Source organism: Mobula hypostoma, chromosome 2, assembly GCF_963921235.1.
Source record: "Mobula hypostoma chromosome 2, sMobHyp1.1, whole genome shotgun sequence".
Lineage (NCBI taxonomy): Eukaryota > Metazoa > Chordata > Chondrichthyes > Myliobatiformes > Myliobatidae > Mobula > Mobula hypostoma.
In genome coordinates this window covers 88,507,212-88,528,517 of record NC_086098.1, presented here as the reverse complement: position 1 = coordinate 88,528,517, position 21,306 = coordinate 88,507,212, and the positions used below count along the sequence as shown (strand labels likewise).

General features: G+C 40.8%; 1 protein-coding gene across 2 annotated transcripts in view; it reads right to left on the bottom strand.

The window, feature by feature from the left end:
- Window positions 1-21,306, bottom strand: part of prim2 (DNA primase subunit 2) — a 293,057-nt gene that overhangs the window by 230,263 nt on the left and 41,488 nt on the right. Inside the window, exon 6 of one of the 2 annotated variants that reach the window (XM_063071782.1) lies at window positions 11,714-11,851. The exons of the other annotated variant lie outside the window; for it this stretch is intronic. Within the exon in view, the coding sequence (XP_062927852.1) occupies window positions 11,714-11,851 (138 nt within the window). The remainder of the gene's footprint in view (window positions 1-11,713; window positions 11,852-21,306) is intronic. 2 annotated transcript variants of the gene reach the window in all.

Below are 21,306 nucleotides of genomic sequence, written 5' to 3'. Positions count from 1 at the left end.
TAGATGATGTGCAAGAATGCTGCCCACATAGCCAAGGCACAAATCAAAACTGCAGTTCCTCTAACAGTTGTAGCTTCTTGCCCAACAGCAGAGAATTCAAGTTCAGTGGACTGGAAACTCTAGTTGGAGTCTGCAAGTTCAGAGTTGGAACAATCATCTTGAGTTAAGACAGAATAACAGTTGGAGAGGTGTTCTTTTCCTGAAATTCTGCACCCTTTTTTCTCCAAACATACCTTTGTGCATTGCTGCCAAAAAGTTCTATTTTAATTTCATCAGTCCACAGGACTTGTTTCCAAAATGCATCAAGCTTGTTTAGATGTTCCTTTGCAAACTTCTAACGCTGAATTTTGTGGTGGGGACACAGGAAAGGTTTTCTTCTGATGACTCTTCCATGAAGGTCATATTTGTGCAGGTGTCACTGCACAGTAGAACAGTGCACCACCACTCCAGAGTCTGCTAAATCTTCCTGAAGGTCTTTTGCAGTCAAACGGGGGTTTTGGTTTGCCTTTCTAGCAATCCTACGACCAGTTCTCTCGGAAAGTTTTCTTGGTCTTCCAGATCTCAACTTGACTTCCACCGTTCCTGTTAACTGCCATTTCTTAATTACATCACAAACTCAGGAAATGGCTACCTGAAAACGCTTTGCTATCTTCTTATAGTCTTCTGCTTTGTGGGCATCATTTATTTTAACTTTCAGAGTGCTAGGCAGCTGCTTAGAGGAGTCCATGACTGCTGATTGTTGGGACAAGGTTTGAGGAGTCAGGGAGTCAGGAGTCAATCTTTGAAACTTGCATCACCTGGCCTTTCCTAAGGATGACTGTGAACAAGCCATAGCTCTAACAAGCTAATTAAGGTCTGAGACCTTGGTAAAAGTTATCTGAGAGCTCAAATCTCCTGGGGTGCCCAAACTTTTGTATGGTGCTCCTTTCCTTTTTTTCACCCTAAGATTGTACAAAACAAAAATAACATACTAATCTTTCTTAAAATGTTGAAAAGAATATTTCATCTTTAGCTTTATGACTTTCGGGGTTCAGTTCATCTTCTACTCACTTAACTATTTACAGTAACAGAAATTTTGACCGGGGTGCCCAAATTTTGCATGCCACTGTACATTGCCCTTGGTCAAAGCATTTACAGTCCCAATTTGCACTAAGATTCCCAGCACAATCTACAAAAAAGTATCAATACTTCTACTGCTTGACAAAGAAAACTATCCAGCTACAGTACAGTTCAGAAACTGAATTCCCCTTACTATGCAACAGAGTACAAAAGCAAGTACAAATCCAGAATAATGCACAAAGCTGTCTGAGGAATCATTATTTTTACATGGCAAGTCTTGCCTAAGTGAAAAAAATACAGATTGGTTGGGCATAGCATGAGACACACTCTTCTTACCAAGCCCACCTTAGTTTCTTGGAAGTGACTCCCCAAAACAAATCAATCATCAAGGACTCATCAGTTTGTGATTTCTGATGCTGGAGGTTGAAGAGCATGCACAGCAGACCAGGTTTAGCTTGTCAATTCAACTTCTCTACCCTCAAAGTAAAACACCAATAATCCACTTCCCAACTAATTGGAAATCTCATTAGTTCAGCACCTAATTCATCAAGTAATGTCTGCTGCACTCCCTTTCCATTCACAGGGATCCCAATCCTCACCCTACCTCTCCACTTACTGGGAACTTTCAACTTAGCAGGTTCACTGGAAAATTTACCGTACTGAACAACAACTTAATGAAAAGAATTAAAAGAACATGGAGGTATGGACAGACAATACAATAATCCAGGTATCTGCCAGCCCAGCAACATCAAAACAAATGTGCCAGGTTACTCATGCTTTCAAAATGCAACAATTCATTAGTAATAATAAAACAGATCGCTTCTTTTAAAAAGGCGAAGTCAGGAAAACACTCACCAGTGCCCGTTGAGGAGCCAACAGTGGAAAAGTTGAGCAGCTTTAAGGTCCTGGAGTCAACAACCAGGCCTAACACATTGATACAATCACACAAAGGCATACCAGCAGCTCTACTTCATTCAGAGTTTAAAGAGATTTGGTATATCACCAAAGACTTAATTTCTATGATGTACAGTGGAAAGCGTACTAGCTGGTTGTATCACAGCCTAGAATGGAGCTTCCAATGGATTGGATTGCAAGGGGCTGGAAAGGATTTTAGACTCAGGCAGCTCCATCACAGGCACAATGCCCCAACCACTGATGACACCTTCAAAAGGTAGCAGGTGGTACAGGAACTTGAAGACCCACACTCAACAATTCAGGAACAGCTTTTTCATCTTAGTCATTGGATTTCTTTCCCATGAACAACTTCATTGTTCCTTTTCATTTGCACTATTTATTTATTTATTTTGTAATTTTGCACTGAGCTGGTACTGCAAAAGAAACCAAATTTCACGCCAAATAAGACAGTGATAGCAAACCTGATTCAGATTCAGTGAACAACACTGGAGTAGACACTGCACATCAGCTGGACAGAGTAAGGTCTTGGTCCACTGGCAAGGAGAACCAAGATGAATGGAGATGCATGGGCATCAAAGCAACATAAATGCTGGCACATCTATCAGAATCAGATTTTATTATCACCAGCATGTGTTGTGAAATTTGTTAGCTTAGCAGCAGCAGTTCAATACAATACATAATATACAAGAAAAATAATAATAGTAATAAATAAATAAATTGCAGCATACATATATTGAGTAGATTAAAAATCATGCAAAAAACAGAAATAATATAAATTTTTAAAGTGAGGTAGTGTTCAAGGGTTCAATGTCCATTTAGGACTCAGATGACAGAGGGGAAGAATCTGTTCCTGAATGGCTGAGTGTGTGCTTTCAGGCTTCTGTACCTCCTACCCGATGGCAACAGTGAGAAAAGGACATGCCCTGGGCACTGGAGATTCTTAATAATGGATGCTGGCTTTCCGAGACACCACTCCTTGAAGATGTCCTGTGTACTTTGTAGGCTAGGACTTAAGATGGAGCCAACTAAGTTTACAACCTTCTGCAGCTTCCTTCGGTCCTGTGCAGTAGCTACCCCATACCAGACAGTGATGCAGCCTGTCAGAATGCTCTCCACGGTACATCTATAGAAGTTTTTGACTGCATTTGTTGACATACCAAATTTCTTCAAACTCCTAATGAAGTATAGCCGCTGTCTTGCCTTCTTTATAACTGCATTGATATGTTGGGACCAGGTTAGGTCCTCAAAGATCTTGACACCAGGAACTTGAAACTGCTCACTCTCTCCACTTCTGATCCCTCTATGAGGATTGGTATGTGTTCCTTCGTCTTACCCTTCCTGAAGTCCACAATCAGCTCTTTCATCTTACTGATGTTAAGTGCAGGTTGTTGCTGCAACACCAATCCACTAGTTGGTATATCCCGCCCCTGTACGCCCACTCGTCACCACCTGAGATTCTTTACTTTATACTTCATTGTTGCCAAACAATTGGTACTAGAACGTACAATCATCACAGCAATACTTGATTCTGCGCTTCACACTCCCTGGATTACAAATATTAAGTATTTAAAATATTAATAGTTAAAATTAGTAAATATTAAAATTTTAAATTATAAATCATAAATAGAAAATAGAAAAATGGGAAGTAAGGTAGTGCAAAAAAACCGAGAGGCAGGTCCGGATATCTGGAGGGTATGACCAAGATCCGGGTCAGTTTCCACTCAGCAGTCTTATCACAGTTGGAAAGAAGCTGTTCCCAAAACGTACAAGTCTTCAGGCTCCTGAACCTTCCCCCGGAGGGAAGAGGGACAAAAAGTGTGTTGGCTGGGTGGGTCGTGTCCTTGATTATCCTGGCAGCACTGCTCCGACAGCATGCAGTGTAAAGTGAGTCCACAGACGGAAGATTGGCTTGTGTGATGTGCTGCGCCGTGTTCACAATCTTCTACAGCTTCTTTCGGTCTTGGACAGGACAACTTCCATACCAGGTTCTGATGCACCCTAGAAGAATGCTTTCTACGGTGCATCTATAAAAATTAGTGAGGATTTTAGGGGACAGGCCAAATTTCTTTAGCTTTCTCAGGAAGTAAAGGCACTGGTGGGCCTTCTTGGCAGTGAACTCTGCTTGGTTGGACCAAGTCAGGTCATTTGTGATATTGACCCCGAGGAACTTAAAGCTTTTGACCTGTTCCACTTGCGCACCACCGATGTAAATTGGGTTGTGCGGTCCGCTACTCCTTCTGAAGTCAACAACCAATTCCTTCATCTTGCATTTTCTTCGCACCATGCCACCAGGTTCTTAATTTCCTCTCTGTACTCAAACTCATCATTACCCGAGATACGGCTTACAATTGGTGTGTCATCAGCAAACTTATATATTGAGTTTGATGGAAACTTGGCTACACAATCATGGGTGTACAGTGAGTACAGCAGGGGGCCGAGTACATAGCCTTGTGGGGCACCAGTGCTCACAGTGATTGTAGAGCAGAGCTTGTCCCCTATTTTTACAGCCTGGGTCCTGTCTGTGAGGAAGTTGAAGATCTAGCTGCAGATCTGATTGCTAAGGCCCAGGTTCTGGAGCTTAGGGATCAATTTATTTGGAATGGTGGTATTAAAGGCAGAGCTGTAGTCAACGAAAAGGAGCCTTATGTATGCGTCTTTATTCTCCAGGTGTTCTAAGGAGGAATGTAGGGCCAGAGAGATGATATCTGCCGTTGGCCTGTTGCTCTGGTAGGCGAATTGCAAAGCGTCGAGGTTGACCGGTAGGCTGTGGTTCATGTGTGCCATAACCAATCTCTCGAAGCACTTCATAGCAATTGATGTCAGAGCCACAGGCCAATAGTCATTCGGGCATGCCACCTTGCTCTTCTTCGGCACTGGGATTATCGTTGCCTTCTTAAAACATGAGGGGATCTTAGACTGAAGCAAGGAGCAGTTGAAGATGTTAGCAAACAATGGTTGTATCATCAGCAAATTTATAGATGGTATTTGAGTTTTGGCTCGCCACACAGTCATGGGAAGTCGAGGATCCAATTGCAGAAGGAGGTACAGAGACCCAGGTTCTGTAACTCCTCAATCAGGACTGTGGGAATGATGGTATTAAATGCTGAGCTATAGTTGATGAATAGCATCCTGACATGAACGTTTATGTTGTCCAGGTGGTCTAAAGCCATGTGAAGAGCCATTGAGATTGCATCTGCCATTGACCTATTGTGGCGATAGGCAAATTGCAATGGATTCAGGTCCTTGCTGAGGCAGGAGTTCAGTCTAGTCATGACCCATTTCATCACTGTAGATCTGAGTGCTACCAGGCGATAGGCATTAAGGTAGCTCACATTATTCTTCTTAGGCACTGGTATAATTGTTGCCTTTTTGAAGCAATTGGGAACTTCCACTTGCTTCAATAGCAAGCACACAGAGACAAACATGCCCTTGTTCTTGTGTCCATCCCCCAGCCTCTGTTAGTTAAAGGAAGTCAGGGTGCTGGGTTTGTTTGAGAGGAAGCCAGAGGAGGACATGTTGAGACACTGAAAGAAGAAATTCAGGGACGGGGAGGATTCAGGTAAGCAGAGTTAGCCCACATGAAATGATATGATCTTGGAGCACCGAGACCCCTTTGGAATGAAAAGCATAGAAAAATCTTTCGCTTGAACAGGAATCACATTTCGTAATGTGATCTTGGTACAACTCTGAATAAGAAAAATACTTTCTCGCCATTTGATTATACCCGATCGGAGAGGTTAAAGAAAAAAATCCGTAGCCAGTGAAATTGATACCAATGTTTTGCATTTGTATGGTGATTTAATTTAACAAAACGTCCCAAAAGTATGGTGATGCTGATTCAATCTCCAATGTGATACATGAAGTTCATTTAATTTAAAAGATGAATTCTTAGAATAGTCTATCATTGGCCAACTTCGGCCAAGGCTATAATCTCTAGAACTCTGGTTAACAATTTTGAATAGTTCCTTTCATGCAGAATCTCAGTAAACATCAATTGCAATCCTTAATGGAGATAGAAAGGACTACAAAAGCTAGAATCTGCCAGAGGAATTCAGCAGGTTGAGCTACATTTCTGAGAGGAAAGGAATTGTTGATTTCTTGTATTGGTCCTGGTGCAGAGTTTCAACCTTAACTATCAACAATTCCTCCCCACGGACGTTGCTCATCCTGTCGAGTTCCTCTAGTAGGCTTTTTGTTGCTTCACAATCTGTAATTCTGGCTCAAATTAAAGGGGCTGCAGTTTCAATCCAAACTAAAATCAAATATCATTTTTGGAACAGACTAACCAGTAAAGCGGCACGGAAGGCAATAGTCTCAAGAAAAAGACTACTTCTTTAAGCCTAACTGTTGCTACTAGTTGATGAAGAATCTCCAACAAAACAACTTACCCCTGAATAACAGAGAAGTACAGCAAGAACTGATAATTGTTGTTCAATTATTCAGAAATCCCAACTGTTTGCCATCTAGTTCACGAGGTAATATTTATCATGCTACTTTTGATCTTCCAGGGTCATGATTCCTGTGTTCCCCTATCACACCCGTCACAGCTTCTGGACTCCCTCCCATTCAACAGGGTCCTGGTTTTCACTCGACCTCCTACACCCTAGCACCCTAGTTCCTGTGCTCCTTCCTACCCTCACTTGAACCTTGGTTCCTGCACTCCACAAACACACAAAGGTCCTGAGCTTGTTTCAACTCAACTGGTTCTGTAAAAAAGTATATTTAAACTTGTTTAAATTACAGGAGTTATGGGAATTTTAATGTGATACTAATAATCAGTACCAAATAAATTTAAACTATGAAGAATTTTAAAAACGGATTGAAAAAATAACATGCAAGTTAATTACTTATGCAACATGTTTCAAAGATATGAATTAGGAGAACTCAACCCTCAAGACTGCTCAGATTTTTCCATGAGATAATAGTTCATCTGCCTTTACTTTCAATTCCACATCCCCGTTTGTGTGTAATAACCTTTCACCCTCTTGCTCATCAAGAATTTATTTGCCTCTCTTCAGAATATTCAGGCACTACATTCATCATCTTTGGGGATAGAGTTCCAAAGACTCGTCACCCTTTTAGAGGCACAATTTCACATCATCTCACCTTCGCCTCACCTCCTTTGCTCTATTTTATTTTAAAACAGTTGAAGATTCTTCCACAAGAGAAAAAAAAACGTTAACAGTATTCCACATGCATCTCACCAATACCCTATATAATCGAATTATAACTATCCTGTTTTGCACTCAATTCTCCCAGCAATAGACAATACACTTTGCTAACTCATCTAACTACTTGCTGTACCAGAAATATACAGTCGGCCCTCCTTATTCGCGAGGGATTGCTTCCGGGACCCCTCGCGGATACCAAAAAATGCAGATGCTCAAGTCCCTTATTCAACCTGTCTCAGTGCAGTAGACATTAGGACCCGGTGGTGGAGCTCTGAATCCACAGTGTTTCTGTTCACGAAAATAATCACGAACACAATTGAAAATAAAGTGGAAATAATAAAGCAATCGGAAAGAGGTGAAACACCATCAGCCATTGGAAAAGTGTTAGGCTGCAGTCGGTCAACAATCGGAACAATTTTAAAGGATAAAATGAGAAAGGCCCTGCCCAGATGAAATCTACAATTATTACTAAGCAACGCAGTGGTTTAATTATTGGGTTTTGAGGTTCTGGGTTTTTGATTCTCCACATCAACCCGGCAGGGATGGAGAGCGTGCTCGGGAGTGATCTGTCACTGGATCGAACTCAGGAACTTCCGTTCCCGAGCCCGGCGCTGAAACATATGTTTCTTAAGTGTTTTATATGCATAGAAAGATAAAATATATACTATATACTAAGACAAACGTTTGACTAACTGACACTAAATAATACCCGATGTACCTATTCTGACTTACTTAGTAAGAGAACTTCGGTTTTTTTTTCGATCCCGATCCACGATAACCTACGCACATCCTCCCGTATACTTTAAATCATCTCTAGATTACTTATAATACCTAATACAATGTAAATGCTTTGTAAAATAGTTGTTACACTGCATCGTTTAGGGAATAATGACAAGAAAAAAAAAAGTCTGTACATGCTCGAACAACAAGTGCTGAAAGAGCACTTCCGGGTTTTTCCGATTCGCGCATGCGGAACTCGCGGATAAGGAGGGGCAACTGTATGCACAAGCATCCTCTGCTCTTGGAGCTCTGCACTCTTATTATTTAAATAACATGACTCTTTTAATGTAATTACCAAAATAAACCCTTTCACACGATCGCTACATGATACTCATTTTGCTAGATTTTTGTCCACTCATTTAACATACCCATACCACCTTATAACATGCTTATGTCCTCCTCAAAACTTAACTTTCCTACCATTGTTTCATCAGCAAATTTAGGAACTATACCTTCAATGCGTTTATCCATTTGGTCACAAAAATCACAATCAATCTTTGTGGCATACCATTCAGCCATCCCATTTATGCCTTCCCTTTGTTTTCTGTTAGCCAGTCTATCTTCTGTCCAGCGCAATATGTTACTGCTTACACCAATAGCTTTTATTTTCCACATTAACCATTTGCCCTCTTGAAATACAAGTTTCCACTGGTTGCCCTCCAATAACAATGCATATTACTTATCCAAGAAACAATGAATTGGTCAAAAATAATTTCCCTTTCACAGACACACATTGGTTTTGCCAGATGACTTTGATTTTCTTTTTCCAAGTGCCCTGCTATAATATTTTAACAATAGCTTGTTGGATTAAGATGTATATTGTCATTTTTTTCCCTTGCATTTCAACCTTCTTTATGCTTGCTTATGTGATTCTATAACCACATGTTTGTCCAGTGGATTTTCAGTCACCTGTATTACAGCTGGTTCAGTATTTTTTGTAGTTTCTTTGGCTGCAGCCTGTCATGCCATAGAATAAACACAGGCTATTCTTATCAAAAGAATTTTTTATGTCTAGTTTGAGTTAGTTTTCAGTATGAAGACAAACAAATTCTCAGTTCTCGGCCTGAAACGTCGACTGCGCCTCTTCCTATAGATGCTGCCTGGCCTGCTGCGTTCACCAGCAACTTTGATGTGTGTTGCTCTCAGTTCTTTATTCTTCTTTAACTTCTTCAGTTATTTCTTAGTTCTTGCTTATTGCTTTATAACCACCTAATAAAACAGCTATAACCACAAGATTTCCGACTCATTCTCAATTTACAAAGAACCTTGTGGACAATATAATCTCTAGATCCAACAGCTTCTAACATTTTCTCTCAAGCAAACATTAAGCTAACAGATCAACAGTCTACTGTGTTCAAGCCTTTCCATTTTAAATAAAGAAGTTATATTTTTTATTTTCCAAACCAATGTAAACTTTCCCAAATTGATAGAATTTTGGAAAAGTGAGTTCAATGCACCAACTACATCACTGGTGACCACTTTTATGATCCTTGGCTGAAGACAGTCAGGAATTGGGGACTTGTCAGCCTGCAATTTGCTCAGTACCAAGTCCTTGGTGACTAATTTTATGGAGTTCCTCCTTATTACCCTTCAAGTTCCTAATTTACAGCTACTTCTGGAATGTTACTTCTATGCTCTAAAGATTGGTACAAAACACCTTTCTAATTTATCTGCCATCTCATTGTTTTCGATTACTAATGCCCTTGACTCATTTTCTGCAGAACCGATGGTCACTGTTAGCGCTTTTATCAAATATCTGCAAAAATTGTTTTTATATTTCTGGCTAGTTTTATCTCACACTCCAATATTTTCTTGTTATTAATATTTTCGTCATTTCTTACTGTTTTTTTTTTAAGTATCCTATCCAATCTTCTTTCCTGCCAACCATCTTCGTAAGATGCGTTTTATCTCCACACATCATATTCTCCAACTTCTTTAGTTAACTATTCATGGAGAGTCCTTCCTTGGAATTTTTCTTTCTCATTGCAGTGTACCTATTCTGCCATTTTGAAAGATCTCCTTATATGTCTACTGTTTAAATATGATTACTGATTATTAACTTAATATGTCAGTTTCCTTTAGGTTAATTTTTATAGCCAAGGGATTCTGCAATGCTAGAAATCCAGAGTAACACACACAAAATGCGAGGAATAAATGGCTGATGTTGTGGATCAACTGTTTATTCTTTTCCATAGATGCTGGCTGACCTGCTGAGTTCCTCCAGCATTTTGTGCATGTAACTCCATTTCTACGCCTTCTTTGTAACCCTTACAGAAATAACTGGACCCATTCTTCTCTCCCTTAAACTGATTTAAAACTAAATTATATTATGAACCTGACTACAGAGGAACAGTGCCATGATGAGGTTACTAATTAAGTTCTATTACATCAGCGTTCAAAATAGTCTCAACAAACCTTTAGACAGGGAACAGTGGCGAAATTGCTGCCAAGATAAAAGAGACAAATGCAGATAATGAAGAGTTCACTGTTTACTCTGAGTACACCAATAAATAAGCTTAATTCACCCAAAATAGTCGCTCATTTCCTCTCTTCCACAGATGCTCCATAATCAACTCAGTGATCGGAGAATAAGCGTGTTTTTATTTGAATTTCCAATATTCATGGTGTTTTATGTTTGTAGAGACTTCAATACTGGCACCCCTGCAGAGGTTACAGTGATCGGAGAATAAGCGTGTTTTTATTTGAATTTCCAATATTCATGGTGTTTTATGTTTGTAGAGACTTCAATACTGGCACCCCTGCAGAGGTTACAAGGGGACATTTAAAAACGTACTCAGGGAATCAGTCAAGATATCATCAGCTTTTCTCATCTTTCAACTAATCTCTTATTTTAAAGTATTTTGGGAGAACATGTGCTCCTATTGCAAATTCAGAAAGTTAAAGTTCCCCGGATGTGTTAGCATGGAGGTAGTCAAGTTGCAGATAATGACAAGAACATTAGGACTGTAGAATTGCCAACCATAGATTGAACACCATAGCCTCAATCTAAAGGCTGATTTATACTTCTGCATCAACTCGACGCCGTAGTAGCTGCGAACCCTACGCAGTGCCTACGCAGATCCCTACACCGTAGCCTGACGCGCACCTCTCCCAAAATGTAACTGCGCGTCGCGGCAACGCAGACTGCAACAGCTGTGATTGCTCCGCTTGGTAGCATCGCTTTTCCTCCTACGCTGCAATAGCTTCCCATTGGGCAACTGATGGGCAGGGAAGGAACTCTGGCTGCAATGCTTTCCACAAAGCTTTACAGACCTCCGAAATTATGGAGGCCACATTTTGCTTTTACGAAAAAAGACGCTCGCATCTCATTTACCCCGAAAAAGATTACTATGACCATGAAACCTTGCACGGGCATGTGTATGCACATACATGACATACGCAAATTGCAGAGCGACACAGACACACCAACACACACGTATAAATGCTCACAACGCACGTAGGTCACTTGCATAGGTTACGGCATCAAGTTGATGCAGAAGTATAGATCAGCCTTAAGACCCCAACAGGAACCCAAACCATTTACTCAGATGTCTATTTCCAATGCACAAGTCATTTCATTTGAAGGAACAATTCAAAGTTATGGTGCAATGCTTTGTGTCGATTTCCTCTTTTCCCCCCTTACAATAAAAGCGCACAATGATTTTCTTATTTCCATTACAACACATTTACTTCACAGGCAGAATTGATAAGAAATTGCTTTTGGACTTTCATACCTACAAGGAAAATAAATTTTTTAAAAATGCAACCTTGCGCAAAGAAATACTTACAGCCAATGACTTGGAAAGTCTCTGTCGGAATTCATTCTGAATTATAATCACTATTTCCATATGAGGTATGTATGCGACCCCTCCCCTGAGGAAGACCTTCCGAACTCGGACTAGTTCAAGAACTTCAGTAAAAGGGACCTATTAGAGGTAATAAAACAGGCTAATGGAAAATCTGCAAAGAAAAATGGCATATAATTGCTTATCATTTATTACATCAGTGTTTCTCTGTCCATTTCTGTGCTTGTTACACCAGGTTTTCTCATATTCACATAAGAATAGCACCATTCCACAAATCCAAACTGCAGATTTTAAGCAGTGCTCACTAAGTAGAGGAAGGGATAGGAAAGCAAACTCTGTATACTGCCAACTTAAAAGCTGTTGTTAAATTCATCAAGTGTGTTGAAAATGTCAACATCTAAAGATCAGCAGCCTTCAATTAGCTGAGGAAGCCCTGGCCTTAGTGTTAACACCGACAGCTCCAGCAAAGAACTGTCTCCCATCCAAGAACAGGGTCAGTAAAATGATCTCATTAAGTTAAATGCCAAATTAAATCTATTCAATTGGAGTTGTTAAATTTTATTACCAAACGTAGCACTCAACTGACCATAGCTTCTGGAAAAACACATACCTCATGGTGTTGATCAAAAAATGCCACAGGATACAATCAAGTGAAGTATAATTTCTCTCAATGCACGAGGTGCTTTGCTTGCTTTTATTAACAGACAAAAAGGAACTTTATTATAGCTAGTCAATAGCTAGGGCAGCAGTGCATCTCAAGGTGTACTTCTTACAGAAAATGGTATGAAATAAGCTTATCTGAGGGTTAAAGGCCAACTATTACAGCAAAGTGAAACTGTTATCTTGAAATTGGTGCTGCTATTTCCTCATAATATGAGAAACATTCAGTTTTGTTTTTTCCAGTTATATATTCTGGAGCACTGATGTTTGAGGTATTTAGTATCAGGAATAAGTTATTCAGCCCCTTAATTCACTCATATCACTGCTTTTATCACTGCATATCATCTGTTTCCATAAAATCTATCAATATGCCTTGATCATTTAAATTGACTCAACATCCACAGACTTTTGAAAGAAAGACATTACACCCATCGCCCTCTGTAAGGTGCTTCCTAATTTCATCCCAGCTCTGATTATAAAATGCTGCTCCCACATTGTGGGCAGCGGTCCCTGTCAGAGCAAACAGTCTCGCCCACTCTCTTCTGATTATTAATTCAAACTTAAGGCCTCAATTAGCTCACCTTCTTAATTTCTATACTCAAATGAATACAAGTCTCCATCGAGCACATCTACAAGGAGTCCTGCCTCAACAAAGCAGCAAAAATCATCAAGGACCCACCAACCCGGCCATGCTCTCTTCTCACTGCTGCCATCAGGAAGGTGGTACTGGAGCCTCAAATCCCACATTACCTGGTTCAAGAACAGTCATTACACCTCAACCATCAGGCTCTTGATCCAGATGGGATAACTTCACTCACTCCATCACTGTACTGTTCCCACAACCAACGGACTCACTTTCAAGGACACATCATCTCATGTTCTCAATATTTATTGCTTTCCGTGCGCAGGATCACTAAGACCTCCTGGGTTTTATAAAAGTTCCACATAGATCAAAGTTCAAAGTTAATTTATTATCAAAGTACATATATGCCACCATATACAACCCTGAGATTCATTTTCCTGAGGGCATACTCAATAAATCTTTAGAATAATAACTATAACATTATCAATGAAAGACCACCCAACTTGGGTGTTCAACCAGGGTACAGAAGACAAAAACAGTGCAAATACAAAAAGAAATAAATAATAATAATTAATAAGCAATAAATATCTAGGACATGAGATGAAGAGTCCTTGAAAGTGAGTCCATTGGTTGTGGGAATGATGGGCATGTACAGCTGAGTGACATTACCCCCTTTGGTTGGAAGAGCCTGATAGCTGAGGGGTTGTAACTGTTCCTGAATCTGGTAGCACAAGTCCTGAGGCTCCTGCGAGAAGACAACATGTCCTTAGTGGTGGGAAGCCTGACGATCGATGCTGCTTTCTTACAACAGTGTTTCACGTAGATGCGTTCACTAGAAGGGAGAGCTTCACCCATGATGGACTGGGCTGTATCCACTAATCCTCGTATGATTTTCCATTGTAGGATGCACTCTTACATCCATTTTTGGAAGAGGTTCTGATCAGGAAAGAAATAACTTCAAGCATGATTCAATTGTAATCTTCAAAGAGACAGTGGGCAAACACTTGTCAGAACTATTGGTTAGAGGCATAAGAGCAGATTAATTTGATAGGGCTTTCAAAGACCAAGCCAGCACAGTTTAATGATCTGAACAACCTTAGTTAATTCTGTGTAAAACTACAATTTTCTACGTCCCAATCTCCTGAAAACATATTTTTATTAAAAAAAACACCACTTTCAAGTAGATCATTAGCAGATTGAGCTGACTATTGAGCAAACCTACAATGAATATTGCCACAATAAAGACCATGCCCTTCTCTCACTGTTGCCACAATGACACTATTGTGTTTATTATTACATTTAGGTTTTTTTATTATATTTACAAAGTTTGTCTTTTGCACATTGATTCCCTGTCAGTCTGTGTGGAGTTTCTCACTGATTCCATTTTTTTTGTTCTACTGTGAATAATTGCAAGAAAATAAATCTCAGGGCAATACAGGACCAGCTGGTTAACACAAAAAATATCAAAAATACTTAATGAAAGACCAACAAATTCACGTTGATAAATGCAGAAAATGCCAAGAGAAACCTGAAATAATACCTTACAGGATCCTGCAGCAGTTTTAACTCAATAGGATTACTTACATAGGCACAATCAAGTGGCAAGCATTCACTAAAATCAAGTTTTAAAGGAAGTTTCAAAAAGTCACCTCATCTTACCATAAATCCAAGTCTGAATCAGAGTCCTACAAATTATGACTAAACCAGTATTACAGATGATACAATCTATAATAACTGTCTAGATATATTAAAAAACTTTCTTAATAGATATAACCATTCCAAACACACACACACAGAAATCAATAACTGAAAAAGACCAGAAATGCTGAATTGAAGGAGGAAACTGAAAGACTATGGAACATGAACAGTGTATACATTGTCACAATTTTTTTTAATATACTACTGTGAACACCTGCAAGAAAATGAATCTCATGGTAGTAAATGGTAGCATTTGCAGAACTGTGCAGAAGTCTTAGGCACATGTATGTAGACTTTGTGCCTAAGACTTTTGCAGAGTACTGTATCTTGGTTAAAATAGGAAAGTAGTTGGGAAAGAAATAGGAGAACTAGACTTTGTATTAGCTTAGTGCCAAGTGTTGTTTTGTAACTAGAAAGACAATACACAGAACTGAGCAAAAGTCTTAGGTACTCTAGCTATGTGCATGTGCCCAAGACTTCTGTACCATAATGAACATACTTTGATAATAAATTTACTTTGAACTCTGAAGTCAAACTCATGATATTTCCTCAATTCATTAACCTTTGGAGTTACTATGGTTAATACATCCTACTCACATAATAAGGAATAAGGGCAACAGAACATTTAGGGATGGATATAAATCAGACCAATTGATTATTTTGTGAATAGTGGCCATGATGCAAATTTAATATTTTACCTGAGACAGGATTCTCAAATTTAAGGCAGGAAAAATCTATGTTAGGTGCTCCAACTTTGAATTCAGTGGAAATTTTCAGGTTGGATCAAGAAAATACAACAGGGTAAAATTATTGCTAGCATTACCATCCATGTGATGTGCAAAAGCATGGAGACTGCTGGATAAGCATCAGACAGCAGGCAATGGTTGCTGGTATCACATGCACAAATTCCACTTTGCCTGCAAGGTCACTGAGAATGCTGAAGCAGATTTTATCCATGTGGCTGGCACCTGCTTTCATTTTATTTAAAAGGACCCAGGCCTTAAAGACACTCCAATAATGAATCAAAGTCAAATTCTTCCACAAGAACAGATTTTCTTTTAAACCTTCATAAATGTTAAATAGCTATATGCTCTGACAGCAATGTCAAATCATCCCTACAACAATCTGCCTGAACACCATCTTCCTAACCTCGCCTCGTGCAATCATACCATAGGGACCAGCCCACATATGGCTCGTAGACATTGTCTGAGTCACTCTAAGTAAGGGGTCCTAAACTTCTTTATGCCATGGATCCCTACCATTAACCCCAGGTTGGGAACCTCTGCTCTGTGAATGAGAAATTCAGGTTCACAACAAATTGAAATTAATAGATAAAGGATGAAATACAGTGGAAAGCATTCAAAGCAACATATAGATGAAAGTTGTCAATAGAAAACTGCAGAGCCAAGAAATGTTCTCTTTAAATCAGATGTACAAATATTAGAAGAGAAGGAAGAAAGAATTTAAAAAACATGTTACTTCAAACAGTCTAACAGGAAGGGGGGGGGGTCATCACTTCCCCAGCTAGAGGTCGACTCATTAGAGTCAGATTCAGATTCACTTGTTTATCACATGCACATCAACGATGGCCAAGGGCAAGAATGACCACATATAGCGCTCTTTGGAGGAGCACAGTTGTCTTAACTTAATCTGAAAGTTAAATTCAAAATTTGCAAATGGAGTTACAAGATAAAATATGAAATATTTAAGGTGATTAAAATTAGTCTGCGTATCAACTGGGAAAGATATCAAAGCAAATGAATGGATAAAGAATAAAACAAGGGGAAAAAAGGGAACAATAATGGCCACAAATCCAAAAAAAACCAGGAAACTGAATATTAAAAAAAAGCACTATTATGTCGAATGCAAAGTCTCAAAAGGTGCGCAGGATTGGGAGAGAGATAGTTGTGGCTTACTAAATAGTTCTTTCAAAAAGCCTTCATGTGCAGATGGGTCAAAATGAAGCTCTCTGTGCTGTATCATTAATTGATTAAAAAATTAAAACACAGACATCAAAAGTCAAAAGTTTCATTTGAGAAGCTTGGTGGATAAGATGAAGTACAAAGCTGGGTGTGAAAAAGTCACATAAAACATTATTTAATGTGAATCGATGCAAAGAAATGAATATAAATTGGAGAATTATAAACTGGGAAGTAAGGAACCTGATGTCTACCAATCTGAGTCATCTGGAGGCTGCCTGTGCTGGGGTTGCGTGCGTGCGTCGAGGAAAGGGGCTGGACATTGTGGGCATACTATGCTGGCACTGGAATGTGTGGTGACACTTGCGAGCTGTCCCCAGTGCACCCTTACGTTGTGTTGGTTGTAACACAAACAACATATTTCACTGCATGTTTTTGATATACATGTGATAAATAAATCTGAAGCTGACTTTGATATCTTTGCAACTTCAATGTATTGAAAAAGAATGATACAAGGCAAAACAAGGGGGCAATAACAATCAATAGGTTTGTTTGTGTATTTTTATTCCTTCTACAATGAGAAAAGGATAATGTGTGGAGTGCATATTGCATGATACAGCTGGATGCATCACATCTGTTTCATTACTGGGGCAAATGCAGTTCACCATTCTTTGCTATACAGTCTTAACTGTCTTCTTGACAAATATTCTATATTGGTAATTAGGGAATCATTGTAATTGATTGTGATATTTCCTAGTGAATTATTAAGTTCAGAGAAATCAGAGTTGTTTGGATAATGCAGATTATGCAATGTTTCACAAGCTCCACAGCCAAGCAGTGGAAGTGAAAGTGGCCAGCAGAACACTTCATCTGGTAAGACTCATGAACTAAAGTGATCCTCACACTTGTATTGCAATTATTGTCACTTTCAGATGAACAGAGTTCCTTCTCCTTCCCATTCTATGCTACACCAGGCTCTGCTCCATAGAAACATAGAAAATAGGTGTATGAGTAGGCCATTCGGCCCTTCGAGCCTGCACCGCCATTCAGTACGATCATGGCTGATCATCCAACTCAGAACCCTGTACCTGCCTTCCCTCCATACCCCCTGATCCCTTTAGCCACAAGGGTCATGTCTAACTCCTTCTTAAATATGGCCAATGAACTGGCCTCAACTGTTTCCTGTGGCAGAGAATTCCACAGATTAACCACTCTCTGTGTGAAGAAGTTTTTCCTCATTTCCGTCCTAAAAGGCTTCCCCTTTATCCTTAAACTGTGACCCCTCATTCTGGACTTCCCCAACATCGGGAACAATCTTCCTGCATCTAGACTGTCCAATCCCTTTAGGATTTTATACGTTTCAATAAAATCCCCCCTCAATCTTCTAAATTCCAGTGAGTATAAGCCTAGTCAATCCAGTCTTTCTTCATATGAAAGTCCTGCCATCCCAGGAATCAATCTGGTGAACCTTCTTTGTACTCCCTCTATGGCAGAATGTCTTTCCTCAGATTAGGGGACCAAAACGCACACAATACTCCAGGTGTGGTCTCACCAAGGCCTTGTACAACTGCAGTAGTACCTCCCTGCTCCTGTACTCAAATCCTCTTGCTATGAATGCCAGCATACCATTTGCCTTTTTCACTGCCTGCTGTACCTGCATGCCCACTTTCAATGACTGGTGTACAATGACACCCAGGTCTCGTTGCACCTCCCCTTTTCCTAATCGGCCACCATTCAGATAATAATCTGTTTTCCTGTTCTTGCCACCAAAGTGGATAACCTCACATTTATCCACATTAAATTGCATCTGCCATGAATTTGCCCACTCACCCAACCTATCCAAGTCACCCTGCATCCTCCTAGCATCCTCCTCACAGCTAACACAGCCACTCAGCTTTGTGTCATCCACAAACTTGGAGATGCTGCATTTAATTCCCTCATCTAAGTCATTAATATATATTGTAAACAACTGGGGTCCCAGCACTGAGCCTTGCGGTACCCCACTAGTCACCACCTGCCATTCTGAAAAGGTCCCGTTTATTCCCCACTCTTTGCTTCCTGTCTGCCAACCAATTCTCTATCCACATCAATACCATAACCCCAATACCGTGTGTTTTAAGTTTGCACACTAATCTCCTGTGTGGGACCTTGTCAAAAGCTTTTTGAAAATCTAAATATACCACATCCACTGGTTCTCCCCTATCCACTCTACTAGTTATATCCTCAAAAAATTCTATGAGATTTGTCAGACATGATTTTCCTTTCACAATTCCATGCTGACTTTGTCCGATGATTTCACCACTTTCCAAATGTGCTGTTATCACATCTTTGATAACTGACTCTTGCATTTTCCCCACCGCTGATGTTAGGCTAACCGGTCTATAATTCCCCGGTTTCTCTCTCCCTCCTTTTTTAAAAAGCGGGGTTACATTAGCCACCCTCCAATCCTCAAGAACTAATCCAGAATATACAGCGTTTTGAAAAATTATCACTAATGCATCCACTATTTCTTGGGCTACTTCCTTAAGCACTCTGTGATGCAGACCATCTGGCCCTGGGGATTTAACTGCCTTTAATCCCTTCAATTTACTTAACACCACTTCCCTACTAACATGTATTTCCCTCAGTTCCTCCATCTCACTAGACCCTCGGTCCCCTACTATTTCCGGAAGATTATTTATGTCCTCCTTAGTGAAGACAGAACCAAAGTAGTTATTCAATTGGTCTGCCACGTCCTTGTTCCCCATGATCAATTCACCTGTTTCTGACTGTAAGGGAGCTACATTTGTCATAACTAATCTTTTTCTTTTCACGTATCTATAAAAGCTTTTACAGTCAGTTTTTATGTTCCCTGCCAGCTTTCTCTCATAATCTTTTTTCCCTTTCCTAATTAAGCCCTTTGTCCTCCTCTGCTGGACTCTGAATTTCTCGCAGTCACACTCACAACACGCTGGAGGAACTCAGCAGGTCGGGCAGCATCAGTGGAAAAGATCGGTCGACGTTTCGGGCCAGAACCCTTCGTCAGGACTGTAGGGGGAAGGGGCAGAGGCCCTATAAAGAAGGTGGGGGAAGGGAGGTAGGGAGGTGATAGGCAGGAAAGGTGAAGAAAAAATAGGGGAAAACACAATGGATAGTAGAAGGAGGCGGAACCAAGAGGGAGGAGGTAAGCAGCTGGGGGAGGGGGCAGAGTGACATAGGGATAGGGGAAGGGAGGGGGAGGGAATTACCGGAAGTTGGAGAATTCTATGTTCATACCAAGGGGCTGGAGACTACCTAGACAGTATATGAGGTGTTGCTCCTCCAACCTGAGTTTAGCCTCATCATGGCAGTAGAGGAGGCTATGTATGGACATATCTGAATGGGAGTGGGAAGCAGAGTTGAAGTGGGTGGCTACTGGGAGATCCTGTCTGTTTTGGCGGATGGAGCGGAAGTGCTCGACAAAGCGGACCCCCAATCTGCGTTGGGTTTCACTGATGTAGAGGAGGCTGCACCGGGAGCACCGGATGCAGTAGATGACCCCAACATGCTCACAAGTGAAGTGTTGCCTCACTTGGAAGTACTGTTTGGGGCCCGGAATGGTGGCAAGAGAGGAGGTGTAGGGACAGGTGTAGCACTTGTGCTTACAGGGATAAGTGCCAGGTGGGAGATCCGTGGGGAGGGACATGTGGACCAGGGAGTTGCAGAGGGACCGATCCCTGCGGAAGGCGGAGAGGGGTGGAGAGGGAAAGATGTGCTTAGTGGTGGGGTCCTGTTGAAGGTGGCGGACGTTGCGGAGGATAATGTGTTGGATCCGGAGGCTAGTGGGGTGGTAGGTGAGGACAAGTGGAACTCTGTCCCTGTTGTGGTGGCGAGAGGATGGGGTGAGAGCCAAAGTGCGGGAAATGGAGGAGATGTGGGTGAGGGCATCATTAATGACAGCAGAAGGGACACCACAATCCTTAAAGAAAGAGGACATTTGAGATGTCCTGGAACGGAAAACCTCATCCTCGGAGCAGGTGCGGCGGAGACGGAGGAACTGGGAATAGGGAATGGCATTTTTGCATGTGGCTGGGTGGGAAGAGGTATAGTTGAGGTAGTTATGAGAGTCAGTGGGCTTGTAGAAGATGTCAGTGGACAGCCTGTCTCCAGAGATGGAGACCGAGAGATCAAGAAAGGGGAGAGAAGTGTCCGTGATAGAACAAGTGAATTTGAGGGCTGGGTGGAAGTTAGAAGTAAAGTCAATGAAATTGACGAGCTCCGCATGGGTGCAGGAAGCAGCACCAATGTAGTCGTCAATGTACCAAAGGAAAAGTTGGGGAGCAGTACCAGAATAGGTTTGGAGCACAGACTGTTCCCCATAACCAATGAAGAGGCAGGCATAGCTAGGGCCCATGTGAGTTCCCACAGCTACACCCTTCTCCCAGTCCTCAGGTGTGCCACTTTTTCTGGCCAATTTGCATGTTTCTCTTTGGAATTGATACTATCCCTAATTTCCCTTGTCAGCCACATATAGTAGCCAACTTCTGGCTACATCAACACAAATCTGCAATCATCTCAAAATCTATGTGGTCCAGAAGATTTGGTAAGCAGTGAATTTAGCCTAAAGCTATCAGCAGAGATAGTAATTACTGTAGCCTTTCAGAGTGCTCTGCACATCTGTATTTCAAATACACCATGTTTATAAATGAAAACTATACTGAAGGAGACAAAAGATACTAGAACTTGCAGGAGGAATT